At 41.4% G+C, this 17,626-nt stretch overlaps 1 protein-coding gene across 2 annotated transcripts in view; it reads right to left on the bottom strand.

Annotated features, from left to right (window-relative positions):
• Positions 1 to 11,924, bottom strand: part of Psmf1 (proteasome inhibitor subunit 1) — a 31,501-nt gene extending 19,577 nt beyond the window's left edge. Inside the window, exons 1-3 of one of the 2 annotated variants that reach the window (XM_003476328.5) lie at positions 11,427 to 11,924; positions 4,878 to 5,030; positions 2,702 to 2,784 (exon numbers count right to left, since the gene is read on the bottom strand). In XM_003476328.5, coding sequence (XP_003476376.1) covers positions 2,702 to 2,784; positions 4,878 to 5,030; positions 11,427 to 11,555 — 365 coding nt within the window. In that variant the 5' untranslated portion in view covers positions 11,556 to 11,924. Of the gene's footprint in view, positions 1 to 2,701; positions 2,785 to 4,877; positions 5,031 to 11,426 lie in introns of those variants that run through there. The other variant, XM_063248579.1, reaches the window with a different exon arrangement.
• Between the last annotated feature and the right edge of the window lie 5,702 nt (positions 11,925 to 17,626).

Below are 17,626 nucleotides of genomic sequence, written 5' to 3'. Positions count from 1 at the left end.
AATTAGAGGGATATGGTGGATTAACTAATGGTCAACTTGTAACACCCAGCTGAACTGAATCAGCATGGCACTGGGAATGGATAGTTCACCTGAAGATTACTACCAGCAGCATAAAAAGAGAACTGGAGAAGATGGTGTGTTGTTGTCCTGGACAAGCTTGTCATGCTGATTGTCCTGATATGAACTCAGATATTCTGTCAGAGGAGTGCAGGTCCTTGATGTTCCTGAGGATGGCTGTGGTTCTTTGGGGAAAGCTTTGGTCTTTATTTTGAATATTGCTTCCTGGTTCCAGTGCAGATCCCTCTGCCTGCTGGCACAGATCCTTCATCCTACTGGTGCAGACTTTTTAGCTTCTATGACTGACCTTTGGGCCTTCTCAGTGCATATCCTTGATACAGACTTGCACGAGACATTGTTGTGGGCTCTAGGCCTCCAGCTGAACTCATGGAAAATACTGCCACGGGTTCTAGGTCTTTAGCTGGACTCACACAGGACACTGTCATGGGATCCAGGCCCTCAGCTGGATTCTTTGGGTCTCGAGTGCATGGACAGATCTCCTGCATTCTTTTGCATTTGACTCTGGATGAATATTATAAAACAATCTTATAAATTGTGTCTTGTATTAAATCTTTTTCCTCAAAAATGCTCACCACAACGAAACTGATGCCAGGAGAGTGGTCATTGCTGTGACGTTACCTGGCTGTGTGGTTTAAGAGCCTTGGGAATTAATCCGGAAAGTTTTTGAGAGTGGCTTAAGAGATAGCCCCATATACTATAAATTATACGGTAAGCTCTAGTCAGAGCCTGGAAAAATCAGAATACTGATGGAAAGGATGCTGGTTAAAATGAGGCTCAGGAGGTGTCTATTGCAGAATGAACTGGCTGCTGGATCCCAGGTAATGGGATTGTTCTTTGGCAGGAAGTTAGTCTGCATTTTGCTTGTGTTTAGAGATACTGCACATATGGCAGAAATATTTAAATGCAATTTACTGTCGAGACAGTGTCATGAATACTGTTGAGAGCTTTTGGTCAGATCTATGTTTGAAATTCAGAGTAAAAAGTCAGCAAAGTGATTTGAAGCATTTGGCCAGAGGGAAAGCTCCAGTGGAGCTGTGGGCTGCAAGGATAAAACAGACAAGAACACTGAAAAGGAACAGGATAGTGAAAATGACCTAAGGCCTTTGTCAGAAGGGCAGTGTATTTGAAATGCAGGAGATCCCTTGAGGCATCTCTTAGTGTTGCCATCCCCGGTTGTTAAAAGTTAATAGGAAGCAAGGATTGTGACTGATTTTAATATGACTTCAACTTAATTTTTAGATACGTTTTTAATCAGGTTAATTAGTTGGAGTATTGTGGTTTTAACTTTAAATTTTGATTGCCTTTTGAGTATTTTGTTTTGGTGTGAAAATGAGTGCAGTAAGAGTTGTATATATGTAACTATCATGTTAATTAATGTAAATCTGAATAGGCCAACATGTTAACTTTTCACAAATCTGCCACTGGAGACTGTAAAGAAATGTCTTGTGATCAATTTGACAAGGGGTGGAAATTTGAGAAATTTAGAAGCTTAATTAAGTGGGCTCAGCAATTCTATACCCTCGCATGTAGAGGACTGTTTGAGGAGGCTGTCTGCACCTTAGGGTGCAGAGGACCGACCTTAGGGCAGTTTGTCACCTAAATGGTGTAAAGGAAAAATGAGGAAGGACAGTCTTCAGAAGAGCTCCAGTCTTTGCTTTCAGCTTGGACGTCATTTCCTGGCTTCTAGTGCAGACTCTTTGGCTTCCACCTTGGATCCTGTGCCTTGCTTTTTAGACTCTTCAATCTTCTGCTGCAGACTTATATGTCTCTTGATATGAACTTGTATAAGACCCTGCTAACTCCAGATCTTGGACTGAAAGCCTCCAGTGTATAGACACCTTTAACTGCTTCCTCATTCAGCTCTGTGGCTGACCATCTTAAACCAGTCTTGTAATTTTTTTGCGGGGTGGGGGTGGGGTACCAGGGATTGAATTTACATCCTTGTGCTTGCCAGGCTGGTACTTGTGCTGCTGAGCTAAATTCTTAGCTTTAGTCTTGTAATTTTTTATATATTTGTATATCTAGTATATCTAGTTCTTTAGTAAAACACTGAGTGATACAAGGGGCATGGGAATAAAGAGCACAGACAATTTTTACAAGAGTGAAACAAATCCACAAGGTACTATGATGGTGGACATGTGTCATCATACATTTGAACAAACTCACAGAATACACAACAGTAAGCATGAACCTTAAGGTGTACTATATTCTTTGAGAGATAATGTCAATGTAAGCTCACCATGGTGCTGGATGATAATAGGGGAGACTGCTCCGTTCTGCTCTAAATCTAAAACTGTTTGAAAAATAAAATCTATTTAAAAAAAACCAAACATTGGGTGGGGGGGCTGACCAGACATGCTTACTCTTGACTGAACCACCTCGCCTTGCTCTAGTTTCATGCTGTATCCACCGGAGCATCATTTTATTTCATGGGGGGGGGGTAGTTCCTATGTAAGTCTTTTCTTCAAATAAATAAAAAAAGATAACTAAGAAGCATCTATGCCCAGGAGTAAAAAATTCTGTTAACTATCCTTGATTCTCTGGGCATCAAAACTGCGTGCCTTACTTCTTGCCATTGGTTCTCTCATCTTTTTCCTAGGGAAAAGACATCATTTAGAAGTACCTGTGGAAGTCACCCAGGTCTTCTGCATTGATAAAATCATCTAAGTTCAGAGTCAAGTCTGTCACTTGCTGTGAGCCATATTCCTAGAAAAATGAAAATAGAAAATGAGAGATGGGGGATATTTTTGGGCTGAGTGCATGGGTGGGGAAAACAACAGTATACAACTTAAAGAAACACTCCTGTTCACAAACAGAAATACGTTAGGACTCTTTGCAAAGTATGGAATACTTTTGTTTTGTTTTGTTTTGTCTTTTGTCTTTTTCCTTTTTTTATCGGTACCAGGGATCAAACTCACGACTGTCTGCTTGCAAGGCAGGCGCTTATGCCACTGAGCTAAATCCCCAGCCCCCTGGAATACTTCCTAATTTAGAAATACTTCCTTTCCCACACCAGGAAACCTGTGTCTTAGGTTCTGGCTTGGGGACAGGCATGCAATCAAGTTTCAAATGGATGCACAACTGTGAACTGCAGCAACGGCTAGAAGCAAGCCTAACAAGGAAGAGCAATCTTGCTAATCAGGGTAGCAGCAGACGCTGCTGGCATCACAGTATCAGTGACTGAGGAGAGAGAGCACCAGGCTGGCAATACTGGCCAGTACCCAAGACTGAGTGGGTGGGGAGCAGCACTGGTTTGGAGGACAGCCCCTAAGAATCCTGCCTTGAACCTGTTTCAGTGAGCTGTCCCAATTCTTTTAACAAACACTTCTGTTTAAACTAACCTGGAAGACTTTCACTGTTTGCAACTAATAATCTGACATTAGGATCTAAATGTTCATCCATAAAGGAAGGGATAATGGAGCATAATAACTGAAACATATGCAGTGTCATCTATATGTGTTCCTATGTAAAGACCTCCATACTGAATGAAAAAAGCAAAGTGCTGCCCAATACATACAGCAGTATACTTTACAACACACTCAGAAAACCAAAAGCATAACAAAGAAACTCACTGTCTTAAGGTGCTTTTGGTTCAGTAGCAGATTACAAATACTATAGTGGAGCACAAATAAATACAAGGTGTGATTACAATATATAGTAAATGTTTAAGTTTAAAAAATGTATTACAGTAAATACACATTGCCATTAATCTCCTTAAAATATTTCTTTTCACTTCAAATATATTTATCCCATATTCTTGCCACTTTCTGAAGCAGTTCTAGAAGTTCTCTTCTGTAAGTGTTTTTATGAAGTAAATGCTGCTGCTGAATGACATCCAATGAAAAGGTAAATTAGTAAGAATAACCACATACAGCAGTGTGTGACTTCTGGCTTTTCCCCAAAGTTAAAATGATCGTGAAAGGGAAAATGTCTGAGCTGATTCAGGACACAGGCAGCCATGACAGTGCAACTAAAGATACTCACGAAAGAGGATTTCAAGAAAGTGGCAGGAGTGATGGAGTGTGTTTGATGTGAGGGGGAGTATTCTGAGGAGGATTAATGGCAATGGATTTTTTTACTGTAATTATTATTATTATTACTAGTTTGTTTTTTTTTGAGACAGGATCTCACTATACAGTTCAGGCTGGCCTTCAGCTCACTTTGTAATCCAGGCTGGTCTCAAATTTCCAATGATCCTCCTGCCTCAGTCTTGCAAATTGCTGGGATTATTATTATAAGCCTATAATTATTACATGCCCAACTTGTAATAATTTTTTTAAAAAACTTAAACATTCACTGTATTTTTCAGATCTGACAAGTAGCAGAAAGGAAAATAAAATGATTAAGGTACAGTTTAGACCTGAACTTCTGGGTAAGTGAAAATAGAGAAGGCTCCAGGTAGGCTTGAAAGAATGGGTTTATGGGGACATGTGTATGTACGATGGTAGACTGGGGCAGGGAGTTATAGCCTAAGAATTTATAAAGGCTCCAAAGCCTGCAAAATCTCAACTGTCAAAGAAACTACAAATAGCTGCCTGGGGCTACAATAAGCTTTTTTTCTCCTGTGTTGTCACTGAAGGGGTTTACCTATTATTTAGCTATTGTCCTGTGGATGGAAGTCCTTCCATCATTATATAGGCACTGAACATCTCAACATACTAACTTTTTCTATATTTAAGGTTCTCAATTCAGGATAAAGTTCCAGAGTGAAATCACTGGGTACGGATCTGGATCCATACTGTTAAACGCATTTCAAAGCGGCCACCCTCAATAGCCCCTCTTGGGGCTCAGAAACTCACCAGCACATTGATGATCATGCTGTTCTCCACAGGGACAGCTTTCACTAGGAGCTTTCTGGTCCCATCCTTGGACTCATAACGGAGGACATACAGGTCTTTATTATTGCTCCACTCAGCTGGTAGCAGTTCTGACTTCTTATCACTAGGACCTGGCTGAGAAGATACAGGGTTGAGAAGAAAAGGATCAGAAGTAGAGCTAGGACCTTATATATAATTAACCCCACTTCTCAATGTACAGATGAGGTTATAAAGGTAAACAGAAATGACTTTGGGGCCGAGGATTTAGTGCAGTGGCATAAGTACTTGCTTGGCAATTGCAAGGTATGGGTTCAGTCCCTGGCACACGCACGCAGACACACATACACATACAAAAGAAGTGATCTGCTCAAGATGATACAGCAAGTTTCAGTTCTCTCTTCTCCTCTCACCAATAACCACTACTCCATATTTTTTAAATTTTTTTTTTACTTTTCCTTCATGTTGTTTTACTATAGCAGCAACCACATAAATATACTGTTTCAAATTATCTTGAATTTTGTATAAATAATATCAGTTCTGCCTGTTGCTTTTATATTCAATAGTGTTTCTGGAGATTCATCAGCATTGGTGCATTCAGCTACAGCTGATTCACATTCACAACTATACAGCATTCCTTAGCATGAATGTGCTGCAATTTACATGTCCACTTGTTGATGAAGACGAGAAGTATTTCCTGTTTGTTTTGCTATTATCAACAATGCTGCTCTGAATATTTTTGTGTGTACGTGGATGCATTTCTGTACAGTATGCCTGAAGGAAGAACTTAAAATTTGTAAATTATAAAATAAAGGAAGGCCAGGGATTTAGCTCAGCAGCACAAGCACCTGCCTGGCAAGTGCAAGGTCATGACTTTGATCCTTTATACAAAAAAAAAAAAAAAAAAAAAAAAGAAAGAAAGAAAGAAAAGATAATGGGAAACTGTTTACAAACAATTACTGACATACACTCCCACTAGCAACGCCTGAGCGCTCCTACTGTTCCACATGGTTGGCAACACTACTATTATCCAACTTTTTAATTCCTTCCAACCTGATAGGTATAAAATTCATCATCTGTGAGTTGTGGTATTTTATTTTCTCTTACTTTCTAATAATTCTTAGATACTAAAGCTTAACACAGTGCTCAAATTATTTCTTTCTTTCTTTTTTCTTTTCTTTTTTTAAGGCAGGGTTTCATTATGCAGTTCAGGCTGGCCTTGAACTTGCAGCAGTCCTCCTGCCTCAGCTCCCTAAATCCTGAGATTACAGGCATGCATCACCATGCCCAGCATTATTTCTACATTTAAAAACAAATCCAGTGATTTGCAGATAGGGAAAGTTTCTTAAATAAGACTGTAAAAGAAAAAAAAAATGCTACCTTTGAGACTGTTCAAAAGACAAAGCCAGAAGGCACAGGTTAGGAGAGTATTAGCCACATTTGCCAATAAAAAATTAGTAACTGCCACATAAAGCCAATGCCTAAAAAAAGTGAACAATAAAAACTGGGAAACCAAAACACTGGCAAAAAGGAATGAATGAGGAAAAGAGCACCTAACAGTCTATAGAAGCTTATTCAATTTTACTAGCAATCAGAAAAGTACCTGCAGAAATAAGGACACTGGGTTACATCCATCAGATTGATACTACCACTTTTCTACTTTCTGCCAGATGTCTGTGTAGGTATGGGGACTGCTGGTGGGCATTCAGACTCATCTGGCCACTTTCAGGAGCAATCTGGCAATATTTAGTGCAACTGGGGGAGCTATAACACCATGCTTGTATACTTTGGAAGAAATCCCAGGCACAGACACAAACAGGAGACATAACAGGGGATCTTTAGCCTGGGGTAAGGCAGCCACTGCATGCAAAATGCAAACATGTTTACAGGGGATTGCTATATAACAGCGTAAACAAACTAGATCTAATTGTAGTATTCTGAACAAAAGTAAAAAAAAAAAAAAAAACGGTCTAAAGTTCAGATCTTTCCAGAAGAATTAATAACATCATCCCACAGTGATATATGTGCACCTATGTTTATAGCAGCACAATCTGTAATAGCCAAATCTTGGGAAAAACCTAAGTGTCCATCAACTGAGGAATAGATAAAAAAGATGTGGAATATTATATAGTGGAATATTACTTAGCCATAATGAAGGATAAATTTGAGACTTTTATAGGTAAATCGATGCAACTTGAAAACATACTTATAAGTGAAATAAATCAGAATTATCTGTGTAAATGTCATATTGTCTCCCTGGTGAGGGTAAATAAGTTCTAGAATGTACAGTAGATATTATGAAATGGGACATAATTGCTTAAAAGGAAAAAAGGAATTAGGAGGGGGCAAAGGGAAAAGAAAGTAAAGGAAAAGGAAGTGTTTCTTGGTTTATTGAAAAGGAAGGTTCATGCTCATATGGGTTGGAGAATCTTTTATGCCCATAGCTTGTATTATGAGTAACTACTTAAAAGCACAGAAATTTCCCATACTTTCTCATGGGCGCCTATTTATATTATCAACATGGACCAGATCATGTGTAGCTGGGCAGCCTGTATTCACAAGAATACAGAAAGGAAGGAGTGTGACCAAGCATAAAGAACACAGACAAAAGACAAAGGTCTAGCAATGCAAGACTTTCCACACATCAAAGACAAAAAGAGGCCAGGAATTTGAAATTGCTGCCTCTACTCTTTGGTCACCTCTGGTGCTCAAGTATTTACTGGGAGAAGTGGTTCCAAAGATGTTAGATGTTAAACTGGCATGGTTTAAACCTGGCTGGATGACAATGGAATTCATAGGGCTGAAACAGAGAAATGAGACTGGCAAAAAACAAAAGTGAAACTATCAAACCATTCTGCTGAGCAGGAAAGAGAAACTATTCTCTTACCCAAAATGGTAAATTTCCTATGACATGCTTAGTGTGTTATGGATTTATTCTGGAAGCCAGGGGTATGAGGATGCATATTATCTTTGTTTTGTCAAGGTTCTTTTTAATTTTTAATATATTCTTCATGCACAGCGCTCAATCTACCAGAACTCTCTCTTGGAATATAGATAATTTGGTCTGCTTATAGTTCCATCATGTTTGGTTTCCAGATTAAGGCAGGATTTTTGTGGTCAGATAAGCCTGATACCTCTCACCATAGTAGGCCTGATGTTCCCCAGACAACCAAGGTGGGACAGACAGGACAGTCCTCATATTATCATGCCAAACATGACTTTCGATTGCCTTCTGGGCCCTGAGATCAAATATCAAATACTGCAGAACCCATGGTTGGAAAGTAGCCAAAGTGCACAGTCCTCTAGTGTAACTTTCTCAGATGAAAACTCTGAGGCTTTAGAGGGGCTAAGCCTCATCCTAGGTTATAGCAGCTCAAGGTCATAGCAAGTTGGGTACAGAGCTAGGTTTGAAATTCAGAGCTCCTGGCTGCCCAGGTTATGGCTGGAGAAGACTGTTCCCAACAAGGTCCAGACTGGCCCCAAAAAAGCAATTTTCTTAGGCAAATTCTTGAGGCTGGAAGGCACCCAAAGAAACTCCAACAGGGCATTTTAGGCATATTCTTTTTCTACATAATCCTTAGATTCCCACAACAGAAAACTAATTTCTCTAACCTGTTTATGGTCACAGCTTAAGTCTCCTTGCCATCTAAACCACTTGATATAACTACACAGCTCTTAAGAGTATTGCATCTGTCTTCAGGAAGGAAATTCAAATATTAATTTTTGTTACAGTCAACAGATACTGCTCCTCTAGCCAATTTTCAAACACATAATTCAAAATTCAGACAATTCAAAAGAGAAACTAGACAAACTAGCTTTCTATTACAACTGTTCAGGTATTATACAGTCAAGTGCATACTCTTGGGACCCTTGTTTCCCTCTTACCTACAAGAAGAGTAGTGAGCAAGAGGTGCTAGAAAGGAATACAAACATTCTCCAAGCTTGGAAAACAATGAAACTGCTGGACCCTTGCTGGAAAACTAAACCCTCTCTTAAATAAACTAAGAGGAAAGGTGTCACTCCAAAAGACTTCTACTGTGAATGAGAGCAGACTCAGCAGAAGTGAGAGCAACCTGAATCCAAAAACGTCTCCAGGAGAAAAGGCTGAGACGCCCAATAGCAGCACACTCTAAGAGTTTACAGTGCAAACAACTGTCCCCTCTGATGGTGCAAAATTTAGCACTGAGGTGGACGGAGCCAGTGGGGAGTGCCTTCTGAAACTCCCAAGATCCTTGGCCTCCCCAAAGATGTCAGGAGCCAGCATCATTTTCTCATCTATAGGAGCTTGACAAGGGGTATGCTGAGCAGAAAGACCTTTGGGAATGTGCCAGGGGCTTATTTTTACAAATCGGCATTAAATGGAGAATACAGTATATTCTTTCTGTACATTTTACTTGAAAAATTGAGGGTCTATAAGCCAAGTGCCCCAACATCAACCCAATAGTTGAGCATTCAGGTTTAATTGCAGTGCTGGCACTTTATGATAAACAAGTAGGTTTTGGGTTGCAGTTTGGACACTCAGTCTCTAAAAGTTTTGCTATCACTGGTCTAATGTATTGGCAAGAGGACGACACCAACTAGAAGGCACCAATCTATCTGAACTGGTGTTCTAATCTGTCAAAGCGCCGCCTAGATGCTCACAAGATTTGTGAAGGAAATGAGTGGTGAGAGCAAACCTGAAGTGTTAATGTATGTCCCTGTTATAAGCTGCTGGTCCTGGGAGAGAGGAGGTAGGAGTTCTGACAGTGAGGCAGAGTTGATATAGCAGGTTTGGAGCTGGGGGTAAGGTACAGGGAATGACAGACCTCCTCCATTTTTGGGATGTGGCCAATGGGGAAACTTCAAGGTTAAAACCAAGTTGTACTCCTCTTTCCTACCTATGATCACTTACAACATTGTAAGTATCAGCATATTGGTAGAACTTTCCAGGAAAAGTTGAAATGAAACAATTGGGGCAAGAAACAGCAGCTAAAGATTAGAAAACTATACAGGTGGAGCAAGCAAGGAGACTTAAGGCTTCTGCTGGAGGAATGGAGAGATTATATAATGAAAGGGGAGCCTGAAATCTGGGAATAGACAGGAGGCTTTCTTTAGTTGGTTCCAAGGTCTGAGATGCTGAAAAGCCAGGAATGAAGTACACTGTGAAAGAAAGTCCAGGGAAATAAATCTTGGAGGAGGAGATGATTCTTGCTTCCAAGGGTGTGCATGCATTCACATACTTGTACACAAGGCTAGGCATTTTTTCCCCGCTTTGTCCCCAATCCCAGTCCTACAGCCCATAAGAAGGATAAGTATGGAGATGGGCATGGGGATATTGCATGTGTATCTGGGGTCCCAGCAGATAGTTGAATTTTGGAAAAGAAAAAATAGAGCCATAAAGCAATAACAGTTGCTCCGTTTCCTGCTGATGGGAGTAAAGATATAGTGATCTTAATCCTTAGTTTTGTGGGACGGAAGGATTGGAAAAGTGGTGACGGGGATGGGAGATACTGGTTAAGTGCTCAGAATATATAAAGTGTGTTTGAGGAGGGTGAATGAAATTAGTAAGACGGCAGTGTATATCTGAGAACCTAGAACGGGACTCATGGGTTTGAGAACTGAAGCAATTAGAAACGAGAGGAAGTTTAAAAAATCCTACTGCAAGATGCAAGGAGTAGGATGGCTTGCTTTCTGGCGCTGGTCTTGGTCTTGCGAATTTGAGGACAGTGACCATGGGAGGCAGGCCTGGAGTGACAAGTGCCCAAGTGTGTGTATGAGGGGAGCGTGGCTGCTGATGAAGTAGATGAAAACCAAGTAGTAGTTAGGGGTCAGGCCCAGTTCTCCAAGAAAGTTGATGTGGTGGTTAAGAGTTACAGAGCAGGGACAGGGAAGATAGAATACTACAGTAAAGAATTAGTGAGGTGGGCTGGACCCAGTAGTCCTGGGGCATCTGTGGAGACATAACAAGGCCCCAGTTCTTAAGAGGTAAAAAAGGGATGGCAGAGTGGGAAAGGATAGCTACATGGTGACTGCTAGAAGAAAGATCCTCACACCGAGGTGCTTATGTATGTGTGGGGTGGTAGTTATCCAGAGCCTGAGCTGGGGATGACAGTAAAGTGGACTGCACCAGGCCCTTCAGTAAAGGGTGAAGGATGTGTAGTGTCCTGGGGGCTATGTTTGAGGGCTGAAGCCCGGACACGACTGGGGCTGAGTAGATTAAAGCTTACTCCTATACCTATGCTTGGATCGACTGTCTGGTGGAGGCTGGGTTGGGTATAGCACAGTACTAAGCTGCTTCCCAGAAAGACTGCCAAGCTGTGCTGACACAGCTTTCCGTCTTTGGGTTTTGTTTACAAATCGTGTAGCACTACCAGTGTTGGGAAGCCTCGGTCAGGGCTGGCGCAGCTGAGCTCCTGACCCACCTAGTCCCCGTGTTTTACTTTCCGGCGCTCCAGGGCATAGAGTTAAGGGAGAAGGGTGGGGAGACTAGGCCTTTGGCTCTGAGTTTTGGCGGAAGACAGACCATCCCTCTCCCCCGTCGGCTTCGGGACGTACCTGGTCGCCTGCGCCCAAGCCATAGTATCCGTGCGTCACCACCTCCCAGTGCAGGAAGCAGACGAGCGCGTCCTGCGCGCAGGTGATCTGCGGCACCGCGGAAGCAAAGAGTACCTCCAAGCCTGCCATGAGCGCCCGGCTTCTGTGGGCGGAAGAAAGGGTGACGAAGTGAGCTGGTTCCGCCCTCGAGGGAGTTTTTACTTTGCTCAGTTAACTCTGCGGGTTAAGGTGGCGTCTCCTCCACTTGCGGCCAAAATGGGGCAGCCCCGGGGGGTGTGGCGTTGCTGCCGGAAGTAGCTCCAAACCCCTGCGCAGGCTTGCTTTGCGCGCCGGGCTGGAAACGGGAGCGTGACCCTGAAAGGTTCCGCTAGGGCTGGCGTGCACATCTGACCCACAGCAGGCAGGACAGCTCATCTTCTGGTCCAAACTCATACAGTTGGTGTTAATGGCAGCAGCATTTCACACATGAGCAATGTGAGGCACAAACGGATAATTTGACCAAGATGGTACAGCTAGCCAGTGAATGGCAGAGACGATACCAGAACCTAGCCGTGTGGCTCCTAAGATAACACTCATTACATGTTTATCGTGTGGTAGCAAAAATTTGTGCCCAAACCTTTGCACACTCCCCTCAAATCTTAAAGGATAGATCTACTGTCATCCCCATTTTGCAAGTGACCAAATGAAAGCAGAGAGTTCAAGTCACTAAGGAAAACAAAGCTCCTGACCAAATTCAGGCATTTATTTGCCTATCAAAAAATTATTATTATTATTATCATCATCATTATTTTGGTACCAGGGGTCTAACTCAGGACACCGTGCTTGCCAGGCAGGCACTTATTACCACTGAGGTAAACCCCCAGCCCTATTTTGAATACCTATTATTTCTCTAACAAGTTTCTTGAAGTTCAATTATTGTTTCTACTCGAATAAATTTAGTTTCATTAGTCTGGGCAGCACCATGGGGTATGCCACTGTCCTTTCTCACTTGGATGCCAAATAGCAGCCTTGAACTCCATCCTGACTGCATACATCTATTCTGCATCCTACAAGCAGAGAAATCCTGTTAGAACACAAGTGAGCTCTCGTCTCCCTGCTCAAAACCTTGCTATGTTCCCAGCCCACTAAAAAATAAAAGTTCAGTCCATGGTCTGCAGAAAAGTGTGTATGGTTGGACTTCCTCTTCCCCGGGTAGCTATCATTTCTAATTATCCTCTCAACCCCTGTACTACTTTGGACTGCTATGATTTTAACTTCCGGATCCCTCTCTTACTATCTGATCTGACAGCAAAGCTGGATGGCTCCCCTCTCAAAATATATTCTGAATTTGACCACTTCACACCACTTCCACTGCCTTCCCCTTGTCTGATCCACCAGCATCTCATGTTCAGTTACTGTAATAGCTTATTAACAGTCTTCCTCTTTCATATGTTCTGCTCTCTAGGTCTTTGTATGTGCAGTTGTTTTTCAGTATTTTATGGGAGATTGGTTCCATGATCCCCTCAGATTCCCAAATCTGCAGATGTTCAAGTTCCTTATATAAAATGGTGTAGTATTTGCATATAACCTGCACATCCTCTTCTAGCTTGTACTTTAAATCATATCTAGATTACTTATGTTACTTAATTCAGTGTAAATGCTATGCAAATAGTTGTAATACTGTATCTGTAGGGATAGTGGACCCATAATAGGGGAAAGATAGGAAAGGGGCCTCAATGAGCTTTATTAAGATTAATAAGGAAACTTACTAAAAGCAGTTTGTGGCTTCAAAGGTAGACTGCAATTAAAGCAGTTAAAAAGCAAAGAAGGAAGAGAAAAGCTAAACTGGAGAAAAGCAAAGAAAGGAGAGAAAAGCTAAATTGTTAATTCATTTATCAGTTAGACACTGAGAAAACCAGGGACAAGAGGGACTTGAAGGGCTAGCTCACCTGACTCACCTGACAGAATGCAAGGGAATAAGACACAGCCTCTTAAGGACTCTTATGTCATATGTAAGACACACATGCACAAGCACACACACATGTGCATGCACACATACAGAGAAACCTATGCATATGTACATATGTATATATGTTTTCATTTTAGCATCATTATAATATTGCACTGGATAGACACATGTACACATGTGTCCTCTATCATTAAGCTGCTCTCCCTCCTTATTCATTACAAAGGGACAGGAAGGAACCAAATGGCCAGAAGGAATGTAGGCAAGTTTAGGATCAAAGACAGTTAAGAGAAGATCACTTCTCTTGACAAGTGCCCACCTGGGGAATAGGAAAGACACTGGTTCCCAGTAAAAGGAACAAGGAATAAGAGCTCCTGGGCTTTTAGCTCTGAAGCCCCCACTACCTCATGGGAGCTATCTATCCTCTTTCTTTTCCCAAACTGTCTTTTGTTGTATTAAACTTTACTCTCTTTTAGTTCTTTATTGGCACTGGGTTTAGGTTTAGGGTCACTGGGAGCTGCATTTTCAGCAGAGCAGTGACATGGCATAGCATGGTGTAGTGAACTGCTCACCCCAGGATGTAACATATCTTTTAGGGACTAGTGTCAGGAAAAGTCTATTTTTTTTCTTGAATATTTTCAGCGCACTATTACTTGGATCCATACATAAGGACGCTGTGGAAAGGGTGGGCAACTACATTGCTCTCTTTGCCTAGAGTGCTCTTTTTTATCTTCATGGTTTGCTTCTTCATTTTAAGTAGCTCCTTATCTCACCTACTAGTTCTAGAAGAGGCCTTCTTTAACTAACCCATTCAAAATTACCTTCTCCACTCTTCATCCTCTTACCATGCTTTCTTTTCTATAAATTATAAAGTATAACGTTATACTACATTATTTATTTGTTTGCTCATTTATTCAATGACTGTGATGAGGGAGTAGGGACTATGTCTCACTTGTGTATAACTGTACTTGAATGCTATCTGGGCTCATTACACACTTATTGAAAGAAAAAATATGAGCAAATTGAATGAATGAGTGAATGAATGAATGAATGAATGAATTCTTGACCTACACCTAACCAATTTGACCCTTGACCACCACCCACTTTGTCAGCTGGCTCTTTGTCTCTCAAAACTAAGATTTTCCTAGGCTGTGCAGATTCCTGAAGTCCATCTACAAAGACTAGATAACACTTTCAGAGAAGGACTTTTGGGATATTGATCATAATCCAGATGATGCTAAAGTTCATGTCCACAGAGCTCTCTTATGGTGTAAAGCTATTTTGTTTCTACCAAGAAGCCCTCTACCTTCAGTCTTCCCTGACGTTATTTGCTTAGCCCCTTCTGATCCTAATATCCTTCCCCTGTTGGGAACCACAAATTCTCAGTGACTAATTTTGTGTACTTTCCTAAGGGATGAACAGTTGGTATCATTCTTTTGACATTTCCCATTATCTCTTTAAGGATGGACCATCCTTTATCACCCACTAATACTAAAACTCAAATCACTAAGATTGAGACTCTAGAGCAAAATCCTTCTTAGCACAAAATCACCTCGGCCCTCTTGGGTCATTTGGTAGTTCCCTCCTCAAATCCCCTGTTTGATCAATAAAGTTAAGGTTCTGGCAGCCTCATGGCCTTTTGTTCCTTGTGAACAACTGGTCCTCCTGGGTCCCTGTTGTCCTGCCATTTTGTCTCTTGTTCTTTCTTTCTCTCTTTTTGTGTTCCTTAATACCCAGCAGGAGATTGAAGGCTTACTGCAAGGGTCCCCAATATTCCTCCATTATGGAGCATTCCCAGATTTTTATTCTTTCTTTCCATGACTCTCCATAGGTGAAGCTGCCATAGATCATGTCGTAGGTTATGCACTGTGCAAAAGTTTCCATTCAGCTCCATCCTTAAATATCTATTGCAATAGATAATGAATAAGTCATAACTCTTGTCCCTTTGGAGCTCAATGTCTAGTGGTTTTAAAAAATTACAGAACAATGTAAATCAATGTGAAAACTGCCATGCTAAAGAAGTATTCAGAGATATATGTAAGTAGGAAGCATACAAGCCAGTCTTAGGGCCAGGGAGAACTTTTTGCATGAAGAGGAGGTTTATTGGGGACCACAAATTCATAATAGCTAGTTTTACATACTTCTCTAAGAGATGAATAGAAGTTTGGGATTTTTGGTATCTCACTTTTGAGATTTCCTGTTATCCCATTAAGGGTGGGCCATTCTCTCCCACATACTAAAACTAAGACTCAAACCACTAAGATTAAGAGTAAAATCACTAAGATTAAGACAAAGACTACTAAGACTGAAGATGTTCCAGGAGAAGATCCTCAATATTTTAAGATCACTACCACCCTCTGAGTCATCTGATAATCCCCTCCTCAATCAATAAATGCCAAGGTTCTGGATGACTCGTGGTGTTTTATATTCCCTGGACAACTGGTCATCCCAGATCCCCACTGTACTGCCATCTTGTCTCTTGCTCTTTCTCTCTTGTTGTGCTCTGTAATACCTGGCAGGGGACTGGAGGATCACTGCAGGGGTCCATGGTAAATGTTGACTGTACAGACCTTTATGGTAGATTGGGAATAGGTTAAGTAACAGAAAGTGTTCCAGTAAAAGAGAAGAGCAATTGTAAAGGCATGGATGAAGATATGAAAGACATCTCATTCTGTGTGATGGTCAGGTCAGCCCTGCTACAAGGGGCCTTCTTTTCTCTCTTGCCCACTGTCCTCAACATGCTGGATCTCAGTGGGTACCAAGGGGTGGGCATGCAACAATGAAAGCTATTAGCCTGAAAGGAGAGGAGTATTTTATCACTGAATTTGATTAGAATTGCTGATTCATGATAATGAAGAACAGACTAGCTTTCTATCAGTTCTATCATCCTTTTTCAGGTTTTTTACTGACAATACATCTCTTTGATGCCTGTCCCTGAGAAGACAGCTCCTTGCCCTACTCCTTGTTCTCTATTATTTTGTGTGAGATCAGTCATGACATGCATCCTATAGAACTTTGACTTATTGTTGTACAACATCATCCCTGTCTTAGCCAATGCTGAGACAAAGACTTCAGTGGTTTATTTGGGAGCTGATTCCAGGAAATGGCAGGAAAGGCAAGGAGCAGAGAAGGATAGTGCACAAACATGCCAGACACCTGCAGCTGGGGAACTCGGGGGATGGGGGTGAGGCACGTTTAGGACATGCTCAGACTTGTCTCATGTGAGGCTGATATAGGACCTCCAAATGATATAGTTATAGTGATATCATAATCTACTTGATGTCACATACACCAAGTTTGTGTTCCTCAAATCGAAGAATGAATTCTAAGTAACAATGGAGGTTAAAAGTAGGAAAACTTTATTGGGAAAGAGAGTTCCTGAGAGATAGATGGGGGCCTAAGAAGGTTGCCAGTAAGCATACTTTTCAAAGAAAGTTTTATAAAGCAAAATGATGAGATGGGTACAAAATCATGAAACTATGATCAACCAATAAGATTGCAAGTATAGCTGCTTAGTCAATGTTGATCCGATGGGGAAGCAAGTCATGTAGCAAGTGTATACAGATAGAACATGGACTTTTATGGGAAGAGATGAGTCAAAAAGTCCTGGTCACAAACTTGGCTGACTGATGTATATCTAGATTTATTGGATCAGGTGTTAAAAATTATGGTATATTGCTTGTCACTTGGAGAGGTATATAGGCCTGGTCATTTTATCTTAAGACTTGGCCTTTAACAGATATGCCTTCAGCCAAGTTGTAATATATTCTCATCTATACTGACTTTCTCTGGAAGACCTAGTCCTGTCTGACCGCCTATAATATTTCTGCCTAACCTAGAAATCTATAATAACACCATGAGAACTAGGGTAATTTATTTTCACTCCCATTTTCAACTGCTAAAAGTGAGAGCTTCATTTGGGGTCATGAAAAATCCTGCATAGAGTTGCAGAATTTAGTGAAGTGATACAAGTGGCTTCAGGGAGGAGCAGGGCATTGCAGTGGCATCTTCTGTGGCTCTCTCACTTCCATTTAAGAACGGTCAGACCTCAGAAAGTCTGTCCTACCCACCAACAAGGCAGAGGCATTGATACATAGAAACTGAGAATGAGGTGAACTCTAACTCCAACAACATGCTGAGTCTCCAAGAGCAAGGATTGTGTTCTGTGCATCCTGAACTTCAGGGTCTTCCATGAATGGGAACAAATGAGAAGTAATTCGGGGGCTGGAAGACGCCTGTGTCTTGCCCTGGATCA

This window comes from Cavia porcellus, unplaced genomic scaffold (genome assembly GCF_034190915.1).
Source record: "Cavia porcellus strain 051 isolate PalLab524CR breed Dunkin Hartley unplaced genomic scaffold, mCavPor4.1 scaffold_5, whole genome shotgun sequence".
Taxonomy (NCBI): domain Eukaryota; kingdom Metazoa; phylum Chordata; class Mammalia; order Rodentia; family Caviidae; genus Cavia; species Cavia porcellus.
This window is presented reverse-complemented; position numbering and strand designations above follow the sequence as displayed.